The following is a 27,407-nucleotide window of genomic DNA, read 5'->3' on the forward strand; positions in this document are numbered from 1 at the left end:
TCATTTGGCAGGGATCTGGAATCGCCTGAGCCATGGTCCCAGAGGATGGGAGGAGGGAGGCAGGGAGGTGTGGAGGGCGGGCTGGGCGGCATCCACCTGAAGGCTGGATTCACCTGAAGGTTGGATCATGGGGTCACACACTGAGGACCCTGCTGGGGGCATACCCTGCGGACCCCACCCTCAGGCCATACCCTGCAGCCCAGCTAGCTGGGATCTTACCAGGTACAGGGGCCACTGCAGTATCTCCATCCTTAGTGAGTGCCAAGTGAACAGAGTGGCCCCAGGCTGAGGTTTCCAGGCATGACTTCAAAGAGCAGGTCCCCCACACCCAACCCAGTTATTCCCGGCACCTCCTGGTGGGGAAGGTTGGGACAGAAAGCCAGCACGTGGCTGAGCTCTAAGACCCAGCACCCCAGGAGACAATCAGAGAGGCGCCCACTCCACAGATTGAGCCCAAAACTGGAGCTTGTGGATCTAGAGACAGTGTGTGCCCTCACAGCCAGGAGAGAACTTCGTGCCTGCTGTAGGATGGCAAAAACCTGGTTTCTGTGCCTTTCTGTCTCTCTATCTCTCTGTCTCTGTCTTTTTGTCTGTCCTGTGTCCATGACCTACTGCTTCAAGGCAACACCAAGTAAAATGAAATAACACACAGGGTAATGAAATAGACCCACAGAGGCCAGGCGCGGTGTCACACCTATAATCCCAGCACTTTGGGAGGCTGAGGGAGGTGGATCACCTGAGGTCAGGAGTTGGAGACCAGCCTGACCAACACAGTGAAACCCTGTCTGTACTTAAAATATAAAAATTAGCCAGGTGTGGTGGCAGGCGCCTATAATCCCAGCTACTGGAGAGGCTGAGGCAGGAGATTCACTTTAACCTAGGAGGCAGAGGTTGCAGTGAGCCGAGATCATGCCATTGCACTCCAGCCTGGGCAACAAGAGCAAAACTCTGTCTTAAAAAAAGAAAAGAAAAAGAAAAAAAGAAAAGAAATAGACCCACAGGTGGGCAGTTGTCCAGCTGCCCAGAAGTGCTGGGGGGCCCTGACCACAGACACAGTGAACTCCGGTCCCTTTCCCCCAAGGGGACCTTCCAGCCCCGTTTCACTCAGTGTCCTGGGCTGACCAATGAGACACAGGTGAGCTAGTTATTCAGGGCTACTGCCCTGGCCCCTGGTTCCGGTGGAGGAAGATAGAATAAGGATTTGCATTTCTTTACCCCTTGAAATAAAGGAAAGATTGACTCAAATAAAGTCACCAAGAGGATTTCTGAGCTGGAGGACACCAGGCAGCAGGGCGGGTGGCCAGGCCATACCTTGCACACGTGTCCCCTGCCGGTCAATCTGGAACACTGTGCTTGCCAACAGGGGCTGGAGCATGGGGGCCAGCGTGGAGATGCCCACGGGAAACCCGGGGTCCTGCACAGTGAGCTTGAGCCTCACGACCACGCTTCCCGCCTGGAGAGACACGATCTGCATTCTCAGTTTCCCATTTTGGTACAAGTCAGACACCGCCGGTGGGAAGGAGCTCTCGACCTAGCCAAGAAGAGGCAACAGCTACTCAGACAGGGCAGACATCCATCAACGTCTTCACGACCATTAAGCAGGGTTCCAGGTGTGACCGATGGATGGTGCTTGGAGCCATTTCTCTCCTCTACAATCAAGAGGAGGTACCTGACAACCGACCTCTCAGAGCACGCAGAGAAGTCCGTTCACAGCACCTTAGCTGGGCTTTCCCTGGGACGGCCGGGCCTGGCCTGGTGTCTGCTGGGGACTCACAGTGACCACTGCAATCAAGCTCCCAGTTGTGGAGCATCAGATGGACAATCCCCTCTGAGTGTCCTGAAAACTGGTGCGAAGGTCATTTGTGTGAGTGTGTGAGAAGGACTATTGGATTGATTGATAGATGGAGAGGCCCACCAAGGAAAAATGCCTATGGCTATTTGGAGCTGTCCGCCCTCTTACTAGGCTGTATCCCACAGAAAACACGCACGCAGAGCCAGGTGCTCAGAGCTACCCATGCCCAAGCAAGGGAGATACCAGCCTGGTTCCCCGCCTTTGTGCCAACCCATACTTGCACACACAAGTGAGTTAACATTTAAAAAGGGAGGGAATTCTCTGAAAACATTGAAAACCAGATTCCCCCTGCAGGCGAATGCTGGGAAGCAACACTCTGTGGGTCTCTGGCATTTCTACACATCTTGCAAGTAGATGCACTAACTGCCCTTTTGTTCCAGAATATCTTTCCAAGGATGTTTGCATAGTGAACAGCCTTGGGAGGGAGAGATAGCAGCTCCCTCCAGAGCAAAGGGCAGGTTTGTTACTGTCCGATGTAACAGATAATGTCTCCTTCTGGAGCCAGTGCTTGCGCCCATTATAAAAGATTCAGGTTCCCTAGAGTTGGGGTTCCTCAGCTCAGCTGCAGACCCACTTTGTGTGCTTCATGCCCCTGGGCCCCTCTGCATCACCTCTGCAGGACTCGGGTGCAGGAAGGGGAACTGGCACAACAGCACATGCATGCTGCCTGCTGTGCTGTGAGTAATACAGTCTTCCGTCTCTAGCCCAGGAGTCTCGTGTCTTCTGCCAGCATCCATGCAACTGTGGCAGACTCACTTGTTAGTTTGCAGGGAGGGTAAAACCTCAGACCTTATGTGATTCTTGGCAGCTTAGGAAGTCACTTTTCCCTCCAATGCATCATCTGTGAATAGATGGTGCTTTCCACTGGCTTGCTTCTCCCTGGCTGTCTGCTGATGTCTCCCTTTAGTCACGAGGGAGGAATGGATGCCGTGATTGCTGGTAAATGCTTCGCTAAGGAAGCTACCCCAGAGCTGGAAGACAGAGCCCTCAGACAGAAGGTTCCACAGAAAATCCAACAGTAGGATTAAGTGGTGTATACCATTTGAATAAAGGCACATATTTTAAAGACGGATTGGCCCAGTATCTGGATTAAGTACCCCATAAAAGCAGGGGGGAAGCTTTTGACTAATCACTGTGCGATGTGGGCTTTGGGCTTCATGTCTCAGCAGAGCGTACAGAGCATAGAAGTTGCTGCATAAAGAGCATACCGGGGCCTTTCTCACTCACAGAGGTTAATGCTAGTGACAGTGAGTGGTGGCGGAGAATGAATGGCGGAATGAGCAGACCTTCTGTGGCTCGGCCCTACACACTTTTCAAACTGATTTGGGGCAGACCTCAAACCAAGTCCTCATAGCAGCCAGCACGGGCATCCAGAAAGCCCTCAAGCAGCCTGGCCACCCTCGACACAAGCCCTCCACTGTGCATGCGGCTTCCCATTCCAAGCTGACTCCATCTCATCTCATTTCATTTCCAAAGTACGCCAGGACTAAAGGGAGGGACACTCTTTTCCCTTTTTGGAAACTGAGGCCTGAGAGGCAGTTCCATTACAGAGCCATCCTCCAGGGTGCAAAATTGATCTCTACTGGGAAATGCAATAGGAACTTGCAGCTCCCTCCCCACCCCAGCAACCCTGAGTCCTCCTCACCCTCCCCACCCACCAACCCTGTGTCCTTCTCACCCTCCCCACCCCAGCAACCCCGTGCCCTCCTCACCCTCCCCACCCCAGCAACCCTGTGCCCTCACCCTCCCCACCCCAACCCCGTGCCCTCACCCTCCCCACCCCACCAACCCCATGCCCTCACCCTCCCCACCCCACCAACCCCATGCCCTCCTCACCCTCCCCACCCACCAACCCCGTGCTCTCTGGAAAAAAAAATACCTGCATTCCAATGTCAGGCACAGATAATTTGGAAGAGTAAAGAAGACTCTTGAATTACCAACCTATTCCACTTCCCAGCTGCAGTAACATGTATTTTTGCCACAATCCCAGAGGAAGAGCTGGGCAGGAATTAACAGCTTGTGTTTGATGTCCTCACTCAGAACACCCAAGAAAAGATTTCTATGTCTGCATTGTGGCTTTACCTCGTGAAGCAGTTGTCTAGAAAAGTCCTGGTACTCCATGCTGCTGCGGTTCAGTAACTTCTCCGTCAGGTTGTGGTTTACAATCCTTATTGTGACTTCAAATACCTGGGCATCTGAGACAGACAGTGAAACAAATTAGCCTGTGGTCAAAAGTCACATGCTTGTCTATTAATGTTTTCTATGAAGCCTACTCTTTGGCGGATAATTTTAATAGATTGAGGCATGAATCTTAGATTGAGGTATCCTAATTGGGGGAAATGAATGTAAGAAACGAGAGAATAAACAAACACTTTTATGTCCAGGGCAGAGACACCCCAGGAAGGAGGTACAAACGTCACACACAGCCCGTACCCATGGGAACTGGGATTCAACCAGCACATGGAGGGTCCTTTCCCGTTGGGTGGCTGCTGCTTTCCTTTGCCCTATTCAGAACCACAGGTCCCAGCGGGTACTCACACGAGGCCCTTACTCAGGCCCCCAACATCAGGGTGACCAAGGGTTCCAACCTGCCCGGGAGGTTCCAGAATTTAGCTCTGAAAGTACTGCTTCTCAAGAACATACTCTGCCAGTCAACATGGTAGGGTTGCTCACTTACAAGGGAGGTTGCGTTATTTTTGGGCATAAGCAAAGATGGAAAAAAGGTTCAAGATGGGACACGGGAATATTCATCTTTCATTACTGAGAGGAAATCCAACATGCACAACTCAAGCGTCAGTGGGCACAGGAGCAGGTCGGCTGCAATTCTGCACGTTTCTCTAGTTATCTAACAGCCACCCGCAGCTGTGCCCCACCCTGGCTCTCTCCCAGCTGGCAAGCTACGGGCCATCAGTGTGTCACCTATGCATGCCACACTTAAGGCCGCAGAAATGCCACCAATGTTATATATTGTATATTTCCCAGTTGGGGCCCCTGTGAATCTCCCATCTTAGCAAGAGGGAGGAGCACTCCTTGTGGCCTCCGATTCTCAGGCCCCGACGTATCGCAGAGCCCCGTGGACTGGTGGCCTCCTCCAGGGCCCTGGGAGTTGGACTTCCTGGAGGCTCTGGGCATCAGCTGCCACTGTAACACCTGCCCTGCTGCCTCCCAGCGTCACAGTCTCATGACAAGTGGAATTAGACGAGGCTTTTAAAGCAAACTGGGCTCCTTAAAAAAGGGCTCTACAAAAAAAGAGCATTTTTATAATCTGGAAAAGGAAAGAAAACCAAGGCTGGGAAGTGGAATAGGTTGGTAATTCAAGAGTCTTCTAGACTCTTCCAAATTATCTGTGCCTGACATTGGGATGCAGGTATTTTTTTTTCCAGAGGGCACGGGGTTGGTGGGTGGGGAGGGTGAGGAGGGCACAGGGTTGGTGGGTGGGGAGGGTGAGGGCACGGGGTTGGGGGGTGGGGAGGGTGAGGGCACGGGGTTGCTGGGGTGGGGAGGGTGAGGAGGACACGGGGTTGCTGGGGTGGGGAGGGTGAGGAGGGCACGGGGTTGCTGGGGTGGGGAGGGTGAGGAGGACACGGGGTTGCTGGGGTGGGGAGGGTGAGGAGGACACGGGGTTGCTGGGGTTGGGAGGGAGCTGCAAGTTCCTATTGCATTTCCCAGTAGAGATCAATTTTGCACCCTGGAGGATGGCTCTGTAATGGAACTGCCTCTCAGGTCTCAGTTTCCAAAAAGGGAAAAGAGTGTCCCTCCCTTTAGTCCTGGCGTACTTTGGAAACGAAATGAGATGAGGTGGAGTCAGCTTGGAATGGGAAGCCGCGTGCACAGTGGAGGGCTTGTGTCGAGGGTGGCCAGGCTGCTTGAGGGCTTTCTGGATGCCCGTGCTGGCTGCTATGAGGACTTGGTTTGAGGTCCGCCCCAAATCAGTTTGAAAAGGGTGTAGGGCCGAGCCACAGAAGGTCTGCTCATTCCGCCATTCATTCTCCACCACCACTCACTGTCACTAGCATTAACCTCTGTGAGTGAGAAAGGCCCCAGTATGCTCTTTATGCAGCAACTTCTATGCTCTGTACACTCTGCTGAGACATGAAGCCCAAAGCCCACAGCCCAGGGCTCCCACTGGCTCTACGTCAGGGACACGCATCGGAACCCAGGACCAGAATGGAGCCCCAGAAACCCCACATTCATACCCCACAGCCACGGATGCCAGCCTGGGGGAGAACTTCCACCAGCCAGGCCTCACCTGACCAAGTCTAGGCACCACCGGGCACCAGGAAAGTGGGGAGCAAGACACGGGCAGAGCCAAGTGGGCTGCCCAGGACAGACCCAGATGGGCCACACCGGCTGCCTTCCCGACACAAGTCCCAAGTTCTTGTGTGCGTCGTGTGTGTTTTGGAGACAAAAGTTTCCTCCTGAGATCACTTGAGCCCAGGAGTTTGACACCAGCCTGAGCAACAAGGCAAGACTCCATCCTTATGAAAAATAAAAAATTTAGCCTGGTGTGGTGGTGTGTGCCTGTGGTCCCAGCTACTAGGGAGGCTGAGGTGGCAGGATCACGTGAGTCCAGGGGGTCGAGGCTGCAGCGAGCTGTGATCATGCCACTGCACTCCAGCCTGGGTGACAGAGCGAGACCCTGTCTCAAAAAGAAAAAAACATTTTGTCCCAGCACAAATGTGGTGGGCACGGCATTCACTTTACATGCATCATGAGGGAAGCAAGGCGTGAAAACGTCAGCGATGCTCCCCTCTCGGGGAGGGAACTTAGATGGCTTCAGTGCTGCAGGGTATGCAGACAGGGTCCTGATCTGCCTGCCAGGAGCTGCCGCCTTCTGCTTTATTATTATTATTTTATTCCTTTGCTTCACTCTAGCTGATGCCTTGTTGGTGCTTCTGAGTCCACATGTTGTCCCCTCACACGGCAGAGTGAACCCCTAACAGGACGAGATGTAGGGAAGCGAGGGAGCCAGTGAAGGCACCAGCGGGCCGGTGCAATGCCGGGCAGGCAGTGGGATGACTGGGAGGGGAGGGAGGAAGTTCAGGGCGGTCACTGACTTCTGGTGCCCTGGTTATAGGAAGAAGAACACAACATGCTAGGGCCACAGACCTGGGATAGAAAGACAAGCTCGCAAGCTAATGTGGGTCTCTGACTGGGGGCCTTACCGGTTTTGACGGTCAGCGTGGTGGAGACATCGGCCCCGCACCCCTGGTAGCTGGTCTTCACCCTGTACAGCACTCCAGGCTCCAGCCCAGCCACCACCAGTGCCTGGCTCCGTGTCCTGGCACTCCTGAGCAACTCCACACCCCAGTAAACCCGGACATGGAAAGTGTGGTTCTGCGTAGAATTTAAGCGCCAGGATACTTGAAAACTGTCACTGGTGACGTTGAGGACCACGTAGTCACTGAGTGGAGGACAGTCTACGAAAGCACAGAAAGAAGATGAGCAAAGGGTCAGTGAGGGCGGCTTTATCTTCTGAAGCAGATAACACAGCCTCGTCTCAACTTGGTTCTCACCGATTTATTGATCAAGTTGACCCATCCAGGACAGCACTGGCTATTTTTTGTTTTTTGTTTTGAGACAGAGTATCACTCTGTCACCCAGGCTGGAGTGCAGTGGTGTGATCTCGGCTCACTGCAACCTCCGCCTCCCGGGTTCAAGCAATTCTCTGCCTCAGCCTCCTGAGTAGCTAGGATTACAGGCACTCGCCACCACGCCCGGCTAATTTTTTGTATTTTTAGTAGAGATGGGGTTTCACCATGTTGGCCAGGATGGTCTTGAACTCCTGACCTCATGATCCACCCACCTCAGCCTCCCAAAGTGCTGGGATTACAGGTGTGAGCCACCACGCCTGACCCACTCGCTGTTTTTTTTCCCAATAATAAATGAAACCCATTCATTCAAAACAGAGGTATCAATCTTCTCTCTCTCCAGGCTTCTGAATAATTTTGGAAGGTAACTCAGGATTGCATTAGGTGATGGGGATATTTGAGATGAAATGGAGAAGCAAGAGGTCTGAAGTTGAAATCCCAGCCTCTCTATCACTGAGCCAAGTTAGAGGGTGGGAGTCATCCAAGTGTGCCTCTGTCTACACAGTGAACAGCACTGAGTCGTGGGGCTCTCTGGGATCCAGAATCGGTGGTTACTAGAAAGTCAGAACAGTCTCTCTGGGGACCCGTATACAGTCATCGTACAGAAAACATTTGTAGCAATGGCCACGACAGTGTGAGGTTTCTGTGCCACATCTACAAATACTGACTTGACAGCCTCTCCCAAGGCCCTGGGCTGCTCTGATTCATGACAAGCACTTGATCATTTCCACGAGAACTTCTGCCCTGGGCTGACTCATCACACCGTAAACGATGGTCTCATCAGGAAGCCGGACTCAGAAATCAGGCTGAGCTTCCTTTATTGCCCTTTTTATGCTTTCCTACTGAAATCCATGCCTCAGAGAGCAAAGCTCTGATGTACCAACCTATATATATTCTAGTGCTCAAATAGCATTGAAGCTCTTTTTTGGTTAAAAACATTCTGGCTGTACAGCAAGTGTCTGGGCAGTAAGAATTATATAAAAAGTAGACGGCTCCCAGTCTACGCACCAAAATTTTCACATCAGAATTTAAGTTCTATAAAAATAAGCAACGAAGAACTTTTAAAAATACATTTTGCAAAACCATGGTAAAGAAAATAATAATTTTATAATGTGTGGCTTCCCAAAGACTTTTATGTTAGGACTGGTAGGATATATGCTTTCTAGTATCATGAAAAAATTCTGTTTTTAGACACATGTGCCTACTTTCTCTCAATAACAAAAAAAAAAAAAAAACAAAAAAACCAACACTATCCAACTCATTTCCCTTTTCACCTTGGCTGCCGAGAGGCTCAGAATCCAATTTAGTGCCCAGTCACCACCATGCAACATAGCCCTGCTGTCTCCTCCTTCCAGTCTGAGACTGAGCTGCCTCTTTGGAATCTTGGTCCCTGTGTAGGTGAGCTCCCTCACTGAGAACCCTGCCGCTCCACCTCCCAGCAGATGAGCATCTGTTACTGGAATCTGGACGGGCTTCACTGGGACAGGATCAGTGACATCCATCCAAATTCTGATGTGTCCTAATAACACTTCTAGGATGTGGGGTAGAATGTATTTTTTTAAAAGACACATCTATACTTTTCACAGGATTGTCCAGTGATTTTCGGCATACTGGTCAGAGAAACAGACATGGATTCATTCTTTATGATATTTTCTTTAGTGGCAAGAAAAGCAGAAATGCTTCAACTGAGGGTGGCCCAAAGCTTGGAACCTGAAATTGTGGGTGGCACCCCCATCTCCAGGGTCACCAGAACCCTGGAATCAAAGAAACCCCCTACTCACTGCCTGGCCTTCTAACAACCACCCAGCTTTTTAAACTCTATTCCTTGGGAACATATGTCTCACTGAAAAAGGAAGGAAGGGCTACAATTTCTTTTCCAAAAAGTCTGCTAAAAGCACTGACTGTTCTATTTTTGTACAGTCAGGACACAGCTCCAAGCATTTTTTTTATCCACGTTGGTGGAGGATGGTGTGACAGCAAAACGCCCTGCAAATAGGAAAGTGGGGCGGCCACAAGCAGGCGCAGCAGCTTGAACAGCAGCCCCCAAGCCCACACCCAGGGCTCCAACCTTGCCTCCTTGTTGCCGTTCAGATATCAAACTTGACGCGGAGCAAGAGAGCACACGGGTGGGACGACAGATGGCCCACCCAGATTACAGGCCATTTAAAAACGCATTCTATAAGGAGTGCTTCTGAGCGGAGCGGAGTTCAAATTAAAAGGGCACCCATACTTATTTGAAAAGAACGCAGAGGAATGGTGTTTGGAAAGAAGTCTCAAAGGGTACCGGGCTTTACCTCTTTTAATAAGTATATTTACTCTTTAAATTAAGATGCCAGGGGGTTTTTGGATCACTGGATGGGGGACCTGGAAACCTGGCATTTCAAATGCTGTGAAACCCTCCGAGGCATCTGCAGAAGCTGCCATCAGTGACTTCTGCAACTAAGAGAGATTGTGAGCATTTGGGGAAAGAGAATTTCATCTAATCCAAAGAAATGCATTATCCCTGAGGACAATGTTCCCATCCAATATCTGTGTGGCACTTTCTCCAATGTGTTACCCTGAAGCATTTGGAATTGTCCATATTTGACCATGTTTGACCAATAAGGGCACCAGTTTCTTACGGCTCATTTTTTTTTAAATTGAGCATCTACTATGCACCCAGCATCACCATAAACACTGAGGGAACAATGATGAGTTAATGTCCACAGTGTCCAAGCTAGTGCAGCATGCATTATAGCAGCGGTAGGAACTTGCAGGGAGCTATAAATTAACTCCCTGGTGTGAGCCCCCTGCAGTACTCCCTCCCATGACACACATGTCACAAACCAGCCAAGCTATCAGCGACATGTTTACAGGTAATGTTTCCTGGATGCTGTGTGCACCAGGCATGTTATCCTATTTAGTCCTTACAGCAATCCCAGGTAATAGGTTCTTCTAGGATCCCCATTTTACAGAGGACAAAACTGAGGCCTAGAAAGGTCAAGTAGGTAGTAAATCGCAAAGCTGAACAATAGGAAATAGCAAAGTTCACTTGCCTTACTACTAAGCTTTCCTATCACCAGTAGCAGGCTGAATAATGAGCTTCAAAGACATCAAGTCCTAATCCCTGCAACCTATGACTGTGACCTTATTTGGAAAAGGAATCTTTGCAGATGTGATTCAGTGAGGTATCTTCAGATGGAAAGATAATCCTGGATTTCCCAGGTCCACCCTAAATGCAATCACAAGTGTCCTTATAAAAGAGAATCAGGGGAGATTTGCGCACACACACACACACACACACACAGAGGAGAAGGCAGTATGAAGCTGGAATAGAGAAAAAACAAAGATGTTCACCTTGAAGATGGAGTAGGGCTGGGCGTGGTGGCTCACATCTGTAATCCCAGAACTTTGGGAGGCCAAAGCGGGCGGATGGCTTGAGCCCAGGAGGTTGAAACTAGCCTGGGTAATATAGCAAGACCCCATCTTTACAAAAAGTACAAACATTAGCCAGACGTGGTGATGTGTGCCTATAGTCCCAGCTACTTGGGGCGCTGAGCTAGGAGGATCAATTGAACCCGGGAGGTGGAGGCTACAGTGAGCCAAGACTGTGCCACTGTACTTCAGCCTGAGTGACAGAGCAAGACCCTGTCTCAAAAAAAAAAAAAAAAAAAAAAAAAAAAAAAAAAAAAAACAGCAGAAGATGAAGGAGTGATGCGGCCACAAGCCAAGGAATGCTGGCAGCCACCAGAGGGCAGAGAGGCAAGGAATGGATTCTCCCAGAGCCTCCTGGGAGCACAGCCCTGCTGGCAACCTGATTTAGGCCCAGTGGTAACTATTTCAAATTTCTGGTCCTCAGAACTGTGAGAGGATACATTTCTCTTGTTTGAAGCCACCCAGTTCATGGGCCTTTGTTAGGGAAACCCGGGAAACTTACATATCTCCCAACCCTTCTTTAACGAAATTTCACGGCAGCTGTTCCCATGGCTGGACAGCTTGGAGAATTTTCTTTGTGTTGTAAAACCAACCAACCAACTTCTAACGTGCTAAGGCCAATCTCTCTTTTGTTGGACAGACCTTGGGGTATTTTAAAACTAGAAATCTTCCTTTTACCCCTGACTCCTCTCTTCCAGGGTAGGCCCCTATAACTTGGTTTTTGGTTTTTCATTAGCCAGGACACCCTCCTTTGGTTACCCTTAAATAGGGACCCTTTTCAGTGTCCCCCTTAAATGTGGCCCTAGAAAATGATGCTCTTGACTCTGTGTTTGCATGACCCAAGGCCACGGCGATGCGGATAATCTAAACTTCAGGCCCCAGAGCCCTTGCTCCACAGCCCTCCCCATCCACAGCTAGGAACACAAGTTCAGAACTTTGCCTCTATCTGGGTAAAGCACCCTGGGTTCTCCACGTCTGACGGTCTGGCCTTGTTTCTTCCGGGCAGCTGTGACTCATCTCTGGTTCAGCAGAGAAGGTGCTGGGGATGCTGTTTCCTTTAGCAATATGCAATTGGAATTCACTCTAAACTGCTGATCTGGAAACACTGGATTAGTGTGTCCTGACCTATTAGAAGTGAAGCTGGGGCTGCACAGCCTCCCCTGTTTGTGTTTGGCGGTCGCTCGAGCGTCCCTGTATCCTGACGCAATCTGGCAGCTCACCGTGCCAAGCAACACGGCAGAGTGTGACTGCCAACGAACCTAACCGTAAATAGAATCTAATATTTTTCCAGATGACTGACCAGGGTAAAAATAACTATTCGGAAAATACCTGTTTTCCAACCTTCTGTGCTCACGAAAGGGACAGGATTCTCGCCCTGGAAGCCACAGAGCAGGAATCTATAGACGGTTCTCTGCAGAGCTTAGTGGGGTGCCATGGGGTGTGGACGCAGCGCGAAGTTCTAAGTGGATCTCAAGGCCACATGCTGCAGGGTACAGGAGTATTCTCAGTGTTTTGCTGCCAGAGCTGGGCTGGAAATTTTTAATACTTGGAGACCCTGGGGATGACCACTGTGAAAACCTCTCTTTCCGTGATTGATCCAGGAAACGTTTGTAGAGTGCCTGCTCTTTGCGGGGCACCAGGGATTCATCTGCCGGCGGGTGGAAGGCAAGTCCGCTGTCCCCACATAGCCTCATTCTGATAGGAGGGGAACATTCCTGGTGATGGGGGGAAGATCTGACCCTGGAGCCTGCCACATCCACAGCTGGCTTTGGGAACTCGTCCACTCCCTCCACCCCTCGCCCACAGGACAACGAGAAGAGCCAATCAGAACCTTAGGCTGAACACGGGGTCTCCTGCCTGCAATCCCAGCGCTTTGTGAGGCCAAGGAGGAAGGATCTCTTGAGGCTGGGAGCTTGAGACCAGCCTGGGCTACTCAGTGAGACCTCGTCTCTACAAAAAAATTTAAAAGTGAGCCAGCTGTGGTGGTGCATGGCTGTGTTGGTGCATGGCTGTGGTGGTGCATGCCTGTGATCCCGGCTACTCCAGAGGCTGAGATTGGAGCTTGGGAGCTGGAGGCTGCAGTGACCAGTGATCATGCCACTGCACTCCAGCCTGGGTGACAGAGTAAGACCCTGTCTCTATAAAAAACAAAAAATAAAATTAATTAAATAAACCAGAACCTTAGACTCCTTTTCCTAGTTGGGTTCTGGAACGCCAAATAAAATAATTCAGCTCTTCTGGAGTTCTACCCGACTCTTGGTCCTAAGCACTCATGAAGGTAGGAAAGGGCATGGCGGTTGTCCTGAGTGCACCAGGACAAAAGGCAGCCCCCGAGGACGGGGGAGAGGCCATCACACTCTCGGGCAGGTCCCCGCCAGAGGGCTCCTAGGGAAGATGGCCTTGGGACACGGGGGCGGCAGGGAGTCGTGAACAGCTGGTTCATGTGCGTCTGCAAAGGACCAGCCTTAGGATCTGACGCAAGAAAATAATCTTTCTCTCCCTCAATTTCCTCTTCTGAAAAAAATGAGCTTAAGAAGAGTAGTTGCCTCTTGGGGTTATTCTAAGAATTTACACGAAGCAATACCCACAGAGTGCTCAGAGCAGAGCCCAGTGTGCGTGAAGTGCTGTTATTGTGAACAAAGGGACGGTCCTCACTCTTGAGTCCCTTTTAAGGAAAAAGAACATGCAAATTAAATGATTAATGAATTCAAATTGGATATAAAGAGATTCTCTGTAATCCCTGTCACAATGTTACAGTTCCAGACTCTTGGAAGCAACAGAAGTGCTCCCATGAGGGGAAAGAATATTATATGATTGCCTTAGAAAGCCACTAGTTTTCAACCACCAATAATTATCATGGTGAAAACCAGGCTTCTTCTTGAAAACTTTATACACACTATAGGAACTGAAGAAAGCAGCTTATAAAATTACACATGTAGCAGGATTTAAATAAGGTTCAAAAAAAAAAAAAAAACAAAAACACAACCCTGTATTCAATAAGGTCAAACCTGGAAAGGAACAGGGACTAGAAAGAGCCAGGATCAGCTTCGCCTGTCTTTTGAGAGACCCCCTGGGAGTGCACAGCCTCCTCCACATCAGGCTTTCCTTCCCTCAGCCTCTTCATAGTCAAGCTTCCCTGTGGGATTCTCGGTTGTTCTCTCTTCTTTCTCTCCTCCAGCTGTCTTCCTAACCCGGGCTGCTGGCTGCTTCCCTTCTGCTCTCCTGAAGTCTACACTGGATCCCCACGATTCCCACGGGCGCTTTCCTGCCCCGCTGTTACCCACGCGTGTGCCTTCCCTGCTTGCCATCCAGCTTACCGCTTGCTCTCTTGGGGATTGCTGAGCCTTCCCTGCTGACCTTGCTGTGCACGCCCTTCCAGCTGTTTTCCTGCCTTACCCACGTCCTCTGCAGCCTCTCCTCCTGCACTGACCTGGCACTGTTGGGGTTCTCTGGCCACAGGCCCCAGGCCTCTTCCCTTCTCTCAGCCATACCATGGTTTAAGTGTCACCTGGAGGTGACCCTGGACTCACGTATGCAGCCCAGCCCCACCTCTGCGCTCCAGCACCACGTGTCCAACTCAGTCAGCATCCTGGCACCTCCACTCACTCCATCTCAGCTGTAACTATTATTGACAATAGCAACAGCTCGCATCTTCCCCTTCCCTTCCAGTGGAAACACCCTCTACTCCATTGTTCAATCAAGATATCTGGATTCCGTCTTCTTTCCTTTTTCCTCTTCTTGACTGAATTAATCAGTAAGTTCCAGAGGTTCTACCTCTAAAATGTTGCCTGAATCCTTTTCTCCACCACCTTCCACACCCTAGACTCCTGCACTCAGAGTATCGTCTTTATAGCACCTTCCTACATTTCAGATTACACAGTTACTTCTTATTCCAAGCTGCTTGATGGCAGAGCCAATCCCGTGTGCCAGTCCTGGCTGGTACATCCCTCCCCACTCCCAACAGGAACAGACCTGGGCACGTTTATCTACGTGCTTCCCCCCACGCCCAGTCTGCTCTTCTGCTCTCCAGGCTGATCCCGCGATGCTAGGGATGGCCCCAGCCTATCCTCGTGGTTCCAAAGCAGACATCAGTCATGCCCTTTCATGCGCCAAAATGTCTCCATTTCCACAATTCACTAGACAGCCAGAGATTAGGACCTGCTTCTGCATGCTTCCATCACCAGCACCTAGCACAGTGAATAGCACCTAAATCAACATTTCCTAAGCCAAAGAATGGATGCAAGGGTGGCCCACTAGGAGATCAATAATGGTTGAAAGAACTAAGTGTATTCTGTGCCTGTGAGCCAGCCGTTCCCTCTTGGCAAGAAGAGTCCCTGTGGTCTGAAGACCATCCAGCCTTTAAAAAATGCCTTCACCCTTTTCCCGTTTCGTAGAAAAAAAAGGGCAGCTCGCTGCCAGCACTCATTTAATTTTACATAAACACGCTCTTTGGGGCTGAAGCAAATCTAACTGATTTTCAATATGAAAACAAAATATAAAAACTGTTCTTAGAATTAATTCTGAACAGAACTAACATCAGAATTGTCTGAATCATCAGAATCATCTATTTCAGAAAAACAGGTTCAGCAAATGAATCATCGGCCAACAACTTGTTCGAGAACAATGTTAACAACACACATGGGACTGCTGTTTTCTAGGATTTGACATTTTCAGTGATTGAGAATCACTATATGTTGTAAATGGAAATACCACTACTAAAAGCAGAATGCTATAAGTAGAATCGTCTCCTTTGTTTCCAAAGTCAATATACCAGAGTGATGTGAAAATAATAATAAAAGCAAGATCTTTCATGGCAGAGTTATCGCGGGGTAAATGCTGCAGCTGTAAGCACTGCCAGTGAGTATTCCGGGGGCAAACAGGAATTAAGCCATTCCCACACCATCTGAGAGAGCCTAGCCATTACCTTCCCACTCCAGGTTCAGCTTCCGTGGAGACGTGGCTGGAGCTTCCTGGTGACAGACGCACTGGTACGAGCCCTCCAGGTTTGCGCAGAGTTCCCTTCCAGAACAGGCATTGAGCTCCTTGTAGGAACACTCATTGACATCTACAGGGAAGGAGAGCGGGACCCAGGCTCAGCAGTCGCAGCTGCCTCGTCATCTTCATCTACCTGCACACACACGGCCTCTGTGGACTCGTGCCATGGATTTGTGCCATGTCGGTTGAGGGGTGCCTTGGGCAGTGATCCCAAGGGGGACTATGGAAGCCTCGTCTTAGAAGGCCCTGTGCGGCTGCTGACCATCTTCATCCGAGCAGCAGCCCATGTTCAGGCAGGACTCACAGCTGGCTCATCGGACAGCCTCACGTGAGCAAGTCACTCCGGGCTGGACTGAGTCTGAGTGGTCATGAAAAGACGGGGCCAAAACAACCCACCCCAAGCGTAAAGCAAATCAGTGGGTGTTTTCTGTGCCAACAAGGAAACCCGGAGCCACCCCTGACGTTCTGACGCTGGCCCAGGCCTCCCAGACAGAACCATCTTGCAGCAACCAGCCTCAGACAGGGCCTCCTCCTAATGCTGTCTAAGTACAGACAGCGAGAAGCTCATGTGTCACTCACAAAATACTAATACCCCTCTCTTGGCCCAAATGAGTGATTATTAGTTCTTTACAAACTATGGCTTATGTTTATGCAATTGTTCCCGTCTCTTTTGCTTAGATGTATTGAGATTCCCAAACGTGGAGTTGCCTCCATTTTCTGACAGCATTCAATTCAGAACAAAATCACACTTCCCTAGACCCTCCCCAAACCACCCAATCAAAACCCACATCCTATAACAGGTTCTTTCTAACAATCTCTTACTGAGAGACCTCATGGTTCTCCATGGTGTGGGTTCTCCCTCGCTGCCTCAAATAATAAACTCAAGTGGTCCACCCACAGGTGTGCTCCTGCCACCTCTGGCCAAAGGTCATTGACAGAGCAGATGACAGAACGAGCACTTTGCTTAATGGCACTAGAGCAATGCAGCTTGGTTTTGAAGAACATGTGCTGATCTGAAGGGAGATCAATGCAATCGCTAGAGCTTTCACACAGCTCTGAGCCCTGGCTTTGTCACGTGCCTCCTCAGTGTCATAGAAGAGGCTTCACCAAGGCAGCCACCCTCCCGCAAAGCCCTGGGAGCAGCAGACTAGCCTGGCTGCCTCCTGCTTGGGTACAGGAAGCCATACGGGAGCCCAGCGGTTTGCTTGCAGACTGTCTGTGACTGCTACAGCAGCAGAGCTGAGTCGTTGAGACAGAGACCACATGGGCCCACAAAGCCAAAAATATTTACTATCTGATCCCTTTTAGATGAGGTTTGCCAATTCCTGACATAGAACAACAACAACAAAGAATAGGTAATTTCTTCCCAGAAACAAGGCCACGTCTATGTGCTTTGCCAGATACGAATTCAGCTTTAGACAAATTGTGCTGAAGGAGCCTTTGGAGTACAAGGATGTCCTTGGCGAGGGTGGGAAAGAGGCGACAGGGAAATTTAGGAAACCAAAGAACTGAAGAAACAAGTTCTTTGTGTGTGGCTCTGGGATTTGCACTCCAGTGTCCACTAGGATGGAAGGAGAAGCCTGCCGAGGGGGCAGGAGGCCAGAGGGATCCGAGGAGAGATGGAGGGAAGGGGAGAGGGGCGGGAAATGGGGGGCAAAATAAGTTCTCGAGGTCTGCACTTGGGGACTTGGAGTTTGCAGGGTGAGCTGAAGATGGGTCCCACACCTGTGGGATGAACACACTTGAACCAGTTATTCTTTTGCTCCTGAACTTAAACCTCCTTTAAAAGACAAAGGACTGGTCTGGCTTTAGCGTCCACCTTGCATTTTGGCTGTTCAGGCACCGCCCTGTAGCCTCCCCAGAGGGAGGATCAAGGGAAGCCCAACCTTGCACCTGGACGCTGATCACTTCGTAGACACGCTTTGCAATGTCACCCAGCAGGGCGGAGACGTTGGCCACAGGCAGTGGCCGCGACAGGCCCAGTAGCAGCCGTGACACTGTGGTGGAGGCATCCCCAGGGGCTGAGTGCAGGTGGTGGATGGTGGAGGCCATTGGTTGCAGGGCGCTGGTGACCTGTGAAGCCAGAATCAGAGCGTCACACAGCAGAAGGACACTCCGTCAGAGAGACGAGAAGATTGAGGCCCACAGAGCTGAAATGAACTGTCCAGACACACACACCATTCTGCTCTTCAGCAAAGAACCTCTACAGTACTTATATATCCATCACTATCCCAATAAAAGTCCTACAAACCAGAACTATCAGTACCTTTCAGCACCAGTTGTGATAAGCCGAATTCTGTGCCCTAAAATCCATATGTTGAAGTCCTAACCTCCAGTACCTCAGAATGTGACCTTATTTGGAAACAGGGTCACTGCAGATGTAATTAGTGAAGGTGGGTTCTAATCCAATATGGCTGGTGCCCTCACAAAAGGGGAAATTTGGACACAGAAACAGACATGAATGGGGGGAAGACAATGTGAAGAGACAGAGAAGACAGCTGTCTGCAGGCCAAGGAGAGAGGCCTGGAGGCCTCAGGAGGAACCAGCCCTGCCGACACCTTCATTTCAGACTCTTCAGCCCTCAGAACTGTGACAGAATAAGTTTCTGTTGTTTGAAGCCCCCAGTCTGTGGTCCTTGGTTACAGTGGCCCCAGCACACTCATACAGCAGCCGGCCCCAGGACCCTCGGTCTTCCACCCTTGCCAAGACTGCAGGTCTCTTGCAGCTGACAACAGAGAATTAGAACTAGAATTAGACAATTCGAGATCAAAAGCCACGGTCTCCTGTTGTACACATCCAATTACTTTTTTGAGGTTTAATAATCACTTTCCTCATTTCATATGCATTATTTTTATTTCAGCTTAGTATCTTGAAATCTCAAACTTTGGGAAGCCAGGCAAACCGGCAGCTGCACAGCCAGACCAGTGGTCACCAGAACAAACTTTGCCAGCAAACCCCCAAGTCTCCACTGGGAACTCCAAAGGAGGTTTGGGGAGAGCTGGAGTCCTCCGATACACACTTGAAGCCCCTTCCTGGGAGGAGATGCAGCTCATAATTTAGCATACAGAACTGGGAACCAGCCCCGGCCTCATCGGAACCCCTTATTCAGCAGCAGAAGCAGGTCTCAGAGCCCAGCCCCTGCTGGTGCCTGACCCCTGTGCAAGGCAAGGCGCTTCTGCGGGGGTAATGGGCTGGTTGGAGACACGAAACCTGCGTGCACGAGGAGACAGCAGGTGGCACGCAGCAATACTGAAATCACAACAGCCACAACATCTCAGGCCCACACACACCAGGAAGCTCAGGAACCATCTCAAGCTCTTTACATGTATGATTTAAACTCATGGCCCTGTCTCAGGCAGGGTGATGATTATTTCTATTTATTTACTTATTTATTTATTTAGAGACAGAGTCTCGCTCTGTAGCCCAGGCTGGAGCGCAGTGGCACGATCTCAGCTCACTGCAACCTCCGCTTCCCAGGTTCAAGCAATTCTCCTGCCTCAGCCTCCCCCGTAGCTGGGATTACAGGCACGTGCCACCACGTCTGGCTAATTACTGGATTTCTAGTAGAGACGGGGTTTCGCCATGTTGGCCAGGCTGGTCTTGAACTCCTGAACTCAAGTGATCCGCCTGCCTTGGCCTCCCAAAGTGCTGGGATTACAAGCTTGAGCCACCACTCCTGGCCGATTATTTATATTTAATGGAGGCGGTATCTCAGGCACAGAGAGGTTAAGTGACTTGCCCAAGGTCACACAGCTGATGAGTGGCAACACTAGGGCCAGGCAGTGTGGCTTCAGAGCTAGTTTCTTACTGGCCAATTGGGCAGTCCCCTTAACAAGCTAAGAGGAAACAGGAATCACTCCTAGCCCGGGCTGTTAAGGCCGAGGCTGCAGACTACCCGTCTAGCAGCTCACTGGCCAGCAGCCCAGAACAACGTGAGGTGCGCACCATCTGATCTGGGCTCCCAGCCAGCTTAGTCTAACGGCCAAGGAGCGCCCCAACCCTGGGTTTGACACCAAGACACCCAGGCACACATGGGACACACAAAAGATCTGAAGCACAGAACAGCTACACAGATGCTGAAGGAAAATGCGGGGCCCCTTGTCTGAAAAGTGTTCGGCATTTCCAGAGGCAACAGCAGCAGCACATTAGACCAAGCTGAGGCCCCTCTGAGCACAGGCCCTGTCAGCAGCCGGCCCTGAAGCCAGACCATCCCCCAGGGAGGGCCGCCTTGGGGACACGCAGCACCCTGTCCACGCTGGGATTCCCGAGACTGATGGTGGCCTGAGCTGGAGAAGACATCCTGGTTGGAAATCACTGCTGATGGGCCAGAAAGCATGAGCTGTGTCATCAGCAAGGGTCAGCCAGGGTGTTTGTTTTTATCCCCAGGGAACAGTGGGTGACGTCTGGAGACAGTTTTGGATGTCACCTTGGGGTGTGCTTCTGACTTGTGTGGAGAGGCCAGGGGCGCTGCTAACCATCGGACCCCAGGGTGCTCTCCAGCCCTGGGCTACGGTTCCCATCTCGGCACTCCCAGGATGGTGCTGGCTTCCACGAAGCAGGAGCCAGAACTTGAAGAAATTGGGAGTGAGGGTGGTGAGGGAAGAGCTCGGGGCTTAGGCTGTCTTTGCTGGGACTGCAGACCCCTGCAAGCTTAGGGATCCGTGTTCTCCACCACAACAGGCGGGCCTATGAGGGTACACACATCACAACTGAGCCAACTACACGCTTCAGTTGTGTGCATTTTGTTGCATGTAAATCATACCTCTTTGAAGCTGATTTTTTAAGAACTAGAATTTGGTTCAGAGTCAGTCATTTGGGGCCATTTGTGGAACATCACCCTGCCCAACCCCCAGGTCCCTTCCAGGGCCCCATACCTGGGTCTGCCTGAGCAGCTGCTGCAAGGAGCATGCAGGTAGCCCCTGTCCGTGTCACCTACCAAGGAATGCAGAAGGCGCATGTGGTTGAGGAGCCTGGGGTCCACTTGCTGGAGTTCCTCGAAGTCCATTTTCACCACTATGGTGACATTGTACCAGGAGCCCATGGGGTCCCTCTCTGGAGCTGCACAAGCGAAAACACTGATGATTATGGACCCAGGACAGGTTGAAGTCACAAAAGCCACTGGGGTGGGAGAGGGGGCAGGAGAGGGAACAAGAGGCCATGAGAGGCCCTGCCCTGCATTTACCTCCCTGCAAAAAAGACATCTACCACAGGACACGGGGGATGTCCTCACTGCCCGCCCCTTGCTCCTCTCCATCCTAATGTCCCTGAAGACCACCGATCCCTGCTCAGAGGTGAGCTGGGCCTGGGACCCACAGCAGCGGGCCTTCCCTTGAAGAGATCCACTTAGGAGGTAGATAGAGCCTATCAGCCTCATTATACTCTCATAGCATGTTGATACAGAAAATTGCTTTATACTGTGTCATTATTTTATTGATACTACAAATATTGGATAGTATAATCATATGTAATATGATATATACTATATAATAGCATGTAGTATAATGATATAGTATTATCATATAATAATATTTGATATTATGTATACTATTGCTTTATTACTGCATACCATACTAATGCTATAATATATAGTATTTTAAATATTAAATAATATGTAACATTATACATATATATATGTATAGGCCATCCCATTCTCCTGGATGCAGACCCCAATCAAAAGAGAGTTTTCCAGACCAGCAGGCGCACATTTGAGGTGGCAGGGCCTGCCTACGGATGCTGTGGCGCTCATCAGGCCCCTGTGGCACTGCAGGCACAGCCAGCTCCACATCTGCAACAAATCTACCTGGAGCTCCTCACCTCTCCAGGCAAACTGGGAAATCCGGGTCTCTGCTCCACCAGAAGCATCTTCCCATTTCAGGGCCCCTAAGAGCACCATGAGATTTCTCCCCCGAGAGTTCAGTGGCCAGATTTTGACTAAGAAATTATCTCAGAGCAGGCGTTGCCTGTGCACACAGTGGGGGCTCCTGGTGAAATCGGTCACTGCTCCTAGAAACACGCTCCTCCCCACACCTTCACACAGATCAGGCCTCACCGAGACCCCCCTTTGCTGCCTGTCCATGAGCACGGCCCGCAGCAGCCTACCTTGGGGTGCAGGGGCCACGCAGCAGCGCCCCGCTGACCGGGAGCAGCACTTCTCAAGTCCAGGACAGTCGGTGTCCAAGCTGCAGGGGGAGGTGGATGGTTCAGGCCCCTCTGCGGGGCAGACCCCGGGTCTTGATGTGAACTCCCTGGACTGATTCAGGGCTGGGAGAAAATGATACAATTAATGATGCTGGCGATGAAGGACAAACCTGATTTGCTGCACAGGGACCTCGTGTCGGTGCTTCCTGATGCTGAAGTCTGCCTATAGGTCCGTGGCCTTTTCGGGGCCCATCCCCATGCCTGGGCAGACACCCACCCCAATGGAGGGCCGTTGGCTTTGGCTTTCATATCCTCTGCCCATCTGTCCTGCCAGGGCAGCTTCAGCTGGGGTCCTAGGTGTCTCTGTTTCCTCTAGGCCTCAGAAGCCCAGGTCCAGGGGGCTCCATCACCCCCTGAGAGGGCCCCTTGCTGCTTCAAGTCCTGATAGCTCATTCATTCATTCATTCAATATTTGTTGAGCACCTGCTATGTGCCAGGCACAATGCCGGGTGCCCAGGGCCCAGCCTTCAGGGAACTTATATTCCAGTGGGGAAACAACAGTGCAAGGAGATCTACAGATATTCAGATGGGGTGAGAGCCTCAGGGAATGAAGCAGTGTGGGGGGTTGAAGGACACTCTGGAGAGGGGCTCATGCCCAGGCTGGGTAGAGGGGAGCTCGGAGCAGCTCTGCAGACATCAGCCCTGGCGCCCACGAGGCGAGGTACAGGCCTGGTGTGGGGTGTGGTGGGGGCCGGCCTAGGTGACAGTGCAGGCGAGTGCAGCATGGGACCCTGGGGAGATCAGGTGGGGGCGTCCACAGGATGTGCTGACAGACAGGATGGGGTGTAAGAGAAGAAGCTTCAGGAAGGCTCCCGGGCTTCATTCCTGAGCTGGGGAAAGCTGCAGGAAGAACGGCCTGGTGTAGACCAGGAGTGTAGCAGTGCAAATGTGAAGTCGGACATGTCCACCGCTCGCCCATGTGGAGACGCATGGCAGAGTGGCCCTGGAGGCGGCCACTGAGGCCAGCCCGCCGGCTGTTGGCTGCACAGCTCCCCAGACCTTCACAGTGTGAGTGCAGCTCGGATGCAGCTCCAGACACAGAAACGTGGCGAGCCTCTGCAGGAGGCAAAGATGAAGAAGGCAAGAGGCCAGCCCGGTGGGGTCCCCCTGGGAGGTGCACTGGTCCTGGGGACCAGACCTCAGCCAAGGCTGCAGGAGGAGGCCACGGTGGGCTTTCCAGAAAAGGGGCTTGTAGCGCTCTCAGAAAGCACTGCAGGAGTCTGAGAATCCACCCAAAGGGAAGCTGTCAGGAGTCTGGGGGCTGACGCTCAGGGCTCTGAGAAGCACAAGAGGAGGGCAAGGAGAAGAAACCGAACCCCAGGGGACAGGAGACAGCGGAGCATGTGCCCGATGCCGCAGAGCCTGCAGTGTGCCTTTGCCAAGATGGCAGAGGTGGGCCCAGGGCAGGAGACGACCCCATCTCCCAGGACGGAAGGAAGCTGAGAAGATGGGAGCTCCAGGAGGAGGCTGAGGGCAGCCATGAGGAAGACACAGAGGGAGGAGGGACCCCATTGCTGGGCTCCAGAGAAGGCTTGCCCAGCTCTGTGGCCTCCATGGCCAGCCACCCTGATGGTGGGTGCCATGCCCCCCTGGGGCTTTACTCAGAAGACTTCTCAGAGCCCAGAAGACTAGAGGAGGCCAGCTGGTAACTAGGTCCTGGACTCACCCCCGCGAGGGTGGGGAAAACTCGTGGGATTGGCCAAGTGGAAGGGCAGCCTCAGCAGGCTGCAGTCCCAGGGACCAGCCTCTCAGGTCCCCCAAGTTCTCGGCAGAGCACTCTGCAACCAAGAAAGAAGGTGGCGGCCCTGACTTCTGTTGGGACCACATCACCAAGGACACTGCTCAGCTGGCCAGAGCAGGGGGAGCCAGAGTCAGGGAATATACAGATAGCCTGCATCCCCACTCTTCTCACACAGCCCTGTCTGCCTGGCGCCCAGCCTTGCTGTGGGCATTCCTCTCAGCCGCACTCTCTTTCCTGCGTTGTCCCTGACTCACTCTTCATCTCCTCATCATCCAGGCAGCTCTACCAATGGCCGTGCATGAAAAATGAACGTTGGGTGCAGCTCGAGGAGGGCAATGCCAGGAGCCTGGTGGAGGCTTGCTGAGAATCTGAAGGTCTCTGCTTTGCCTCCCAGTGCAAAAAGCAAAGGCCTCAGGGTTAAGCAGACATGTGGACTAAAGAGAAGGTGGGCTCCTGGGACAGGAAAAGACATTCAGGGGAAAACAGGGGAATCCAAATAAACTATGGAGTTTCCTGACAATGCCCAGTGTCGGTTCCTTAGGACAAGTAGCCCCGAGAGCTGTAAGATGCTAACATTAGGGGAAGCTGGGGTGGGGGGTACAGGACCTTTCTGCATTATCTTTGCAACTTCCCTGCAAATCTAAAACTATTCTAAACTAAAAGCCTATTTAAATAGAAACAATCCCCCCAAAACTGGCTTCCAAAAATAGTTGCCTAATCACCAGAAGCGTGTTTTTGAGTGAAACGTTTGCGTCTTAACTGGGTACTGCCGGGAAGCCCCTCCATCCCTTGGAGCCGGCCAGCTGACCGAGTGCCCTGAGAACGCTGAACAACTCCAACCTGATAGAAAGTCAAAAATCTCCTTCTTCCCTAACTCAACGCAAACAATAAAACAGAGCTGCTCAGCTCCTGGCAACACTGTTAGTCATGGTCCAGTGAGGCAACAGGGGAGCTTTCTGTTTGAGCAACAAAACCCAAGGCTCCCAGGGCTGAGGACTGGATGGGCTGGGGAGGAGTCGCTCCTGTCTCCCTCCTCCTTCTTTGGTGTCTCTTCGCCTGATCGGAACAGGAGGTTCTCACCAAAGGGCCCCTGGTCATCAGCACGCGGGGACAGGAAGTTTGGGGAGTCTCCTGGTCCTCTGGGGGTCCTGGACTTGCCTAATGAGGCTGAGTTTGCCAGGAGGTTGATCCTGTGCAGAACTGGGGTGTCACTGGAGTTACGGAGCACAGCTAAGATGCTGGGTTCCACTTCTCAGAATTCATCCTCAGCACATAATCCACCCGTGTGCACAGTCGTGTTTGTAGCGTATGATGTTCATCACAGCATTATGTATGATAATGAGTAATTAGAAGCAACTGACTGTGAAGTGGCAAGAGCTTGCTCAATGAATGCTGATGTGCGTATGAGGTAATGCCACGTGGCCGTAAAAGCATGCAGTGGAGTCATGTTTATGGGCATGAAAGCTGCTGTGGATACATTGCTGAGTGGTAAAATCACGCTACAAATGTTTCGGACACAGTGGCCACCCTCTTGTGAAATGTCTGCCCTGGATAAAGAACATGTGAAAGGTGGTTATTCGTGAGTGGCAGGCTTGGGATCGTTTCCTCCTCCTGTTCTTTTCTGTGTTTCCAAATTTTCTGCATGGCTTGTGTGTTCATTTCTGTAATTATATTTTTAAAAACATAAAATAATGCACCAATTGTCATCGCATTCCACGTGCTGGACTGAAAAAGTTGAAAAAGTCACTGAAAGTCGTATCACGTGTGTGTCCACGCTTCCCTTCCCTTTTTTGCATAAGTCATTATTGAGTGGGAGGAGAAAGGAGGAAACATGTCTGGCATTTTACCACTGTCTGGGGCATAGGACTCCGAGGCGCAGACCCCTGGGCGGCTGAGGTGTGAGTCACCCACACTCGGGCGACCTGGAGGCCCCACCGCAGAGGAAGGAGCATCTCCTGCCCTTCACGCCTCCCAGTATTTCCAGGGGCCTCCAACATCTGCCAGGTCCTGCTTCATTCTGTACAAATCAGAGTCATGGTGCTCAACAGGCCACTTACTGAAACCATCTCACATCCAGCTCCAAGGAACCAACCTGCTGTGCGGCATCCCGGAAAAAAGTGGCTTTGATCAAAAGAGCTGTGCAAGCATGGAGAAGGTTGCGCTGCCAAAATCCAGGGTGTAAATCCACCCACCACAGGCGCCTTCACACCACCAGCATGATGTCTCTGACCTTGGGGCTGGGAAGAAATGGGATACAGGCCCTCCAGTGGCAGGAGTTGCAGAAACCTCGTGGGCTGTGCCCTTCACCAGGCCCTGGCACAGGCAGGGATCTTTCTGAGAAAGAACTCCATGTCCTCAGTGCCCTGAAATATTCCTCCTCCCACAGTCACCACAGCCACAGCACTCAAATGCCACAAACTCCCTTACACTAAAGTGCAGCTTGGTAAACCCCCAAAAATCTGCCTGGGGGTCAGAGAGCCCCAGGTCCACGTTCCCAGCCTGCCTTCCTGGAGCTGTGCCACGCTGGCGGAGGCACGGGCCTCCCCTAGCCTGGATCCCCACCTGCAGAGCCAGGGATACTCATTCCTTTGGTGCCCGAGGGATTGGAGGGTCTCCTGCCCTGGCCTCTTAGAAAGAATGCACTCAGGCAGTGCCTGTTCCCCTCCCTCTTCTCTTCCTTCCTCCTTCTAGGTCTGCCTCCTCTTCACTGTGCCAGAGTGAGCCTTCTAGAACCTGAGGGGCCATTACTGAGGGGCTCGGGGCCTGCAGGGCGAGTCTACCTCCCCTCATGCCCCACGTCCCTCCCTGTGGCCTCGCCCTCCACTCCCTGCAGCTCCCCAGGGCAGCCCACTCACACCCACAGGACTCCCTGACTGCAAGGGCATCACCCTGGTGAGCCCCTAATTAAAGGTATTAACACTCTAAAAGTGGGGCTGATTCCAACAAGAGGCACTTCCTGGAGGCTGGTCTGTGGAGGGGGATGCAGGGCAGGTGGTGGGGAGGGGCCTCCCTGTCTTCTGGGAGGGAATTAACTTGTTTGTTGCAGCAGGCCAGGGTCTCTTACAGAAGGTGATGGTGGGCATGGGTGGGGCTGGTGTGGCCCTGCAGAACGGGGGCAGGAAGGGGCTGCTGATCAGCCTCCCCCAGGGCCTCCTCCCCTCACTAGTCCTGACAATGCCAACAGGTAGGAAGAGGTGTGGCCTTCACAGGTAAGACCGGACAGGACAGGGCACGTCCTGACTGCAAAGCCCACATGCTCTAAACCGAGGTGCTGTGGCACCAGCACCTGTGTCCTAATGGCCCCCAACCATCCCCTAGGAGTGGAGTTGTTGCACAGCAGCAACTGTGGCTCAGCAGGCCCCTGTGTGTGTGGCCCTCAAAGAAAGGGAAAGTGGAAATGGGGCCCGGCATCAGGACAGGAAGGGTCTCCTTAGACCAGCACCTGAGCAGCATGGCCAAGGCATAGCCTTGTCCTGCCAGTGGCCCTCTAGGGAACCAATGAGAGCACAGAAGGGCCATTGCTCTGGGGTCAGCTGGCCCCACCTGGTTTCTATTGGTGATGGAGGTGTTGCTCTGGGATCAGCTGGCCCTGCCTGGTTTCTATTGGTGATGGAGG

The 27,407-nt window shown here is 51.8% G+C and overlaps 1 protein-coding gene across 2 annotated transcripts in view; it reads right to left on the reverse strand.

Moving 5' to 3' along the window:
• UMODL1 (uromodulin like 1) overlaps positions 1-27,407 on the reverse strand; it is a 72,340-nt gene that overhangs the window by 37,947 nt on the left and 6,986 nt on the right. For both annotated transcript variants that reach the window (XM_055279775.2, XM_063639230.1), the window contains exons 3-9: positions 21,952-22,113; positions 20,789-20,910; positions 17,739-17,925; positions 15,782-15,922; positions 7,018-7,272; positions 3,935-4,047; positions 1,312-1,531 (exon numbers count right to left, since the gene is read on the reverse strand). In XM_055279775.2, the coding sequence (XP_055135750.2) occupies positions 1,312-1,531; positions 3,935-4,047; positions 7,018-7,272; positions 15,782-15,922; positions 17,739-17,925; positions 20,789-20,910; positions 21,952-22,113 (1,200 nt within the window). The remainder of the gene's footprint in view (positions 1-1,311; positions 1,532-3,934; positions 4,048-7,017; positions 7,273-15,781; positions 15,923-17,738; positions 17,926-20,788; positions 20,911-21,951; positions 22,114-27,407) is intronic.

This window comes from Symphalangus syndactylus, chromosome 5 (assembly GCF_028878055.3).
Source record: "Symphalangus syndactylus isolate Jambi chromosome 5, NHGRI_mSymSyn1-v2.1_pri, whole genome shotgun sequence".
NCBI lineage: Eukaryota > Metazoa > Chordata > Mammalia > Primates > Hylobatidae > Symphalangus > Symphalangus syndactylus.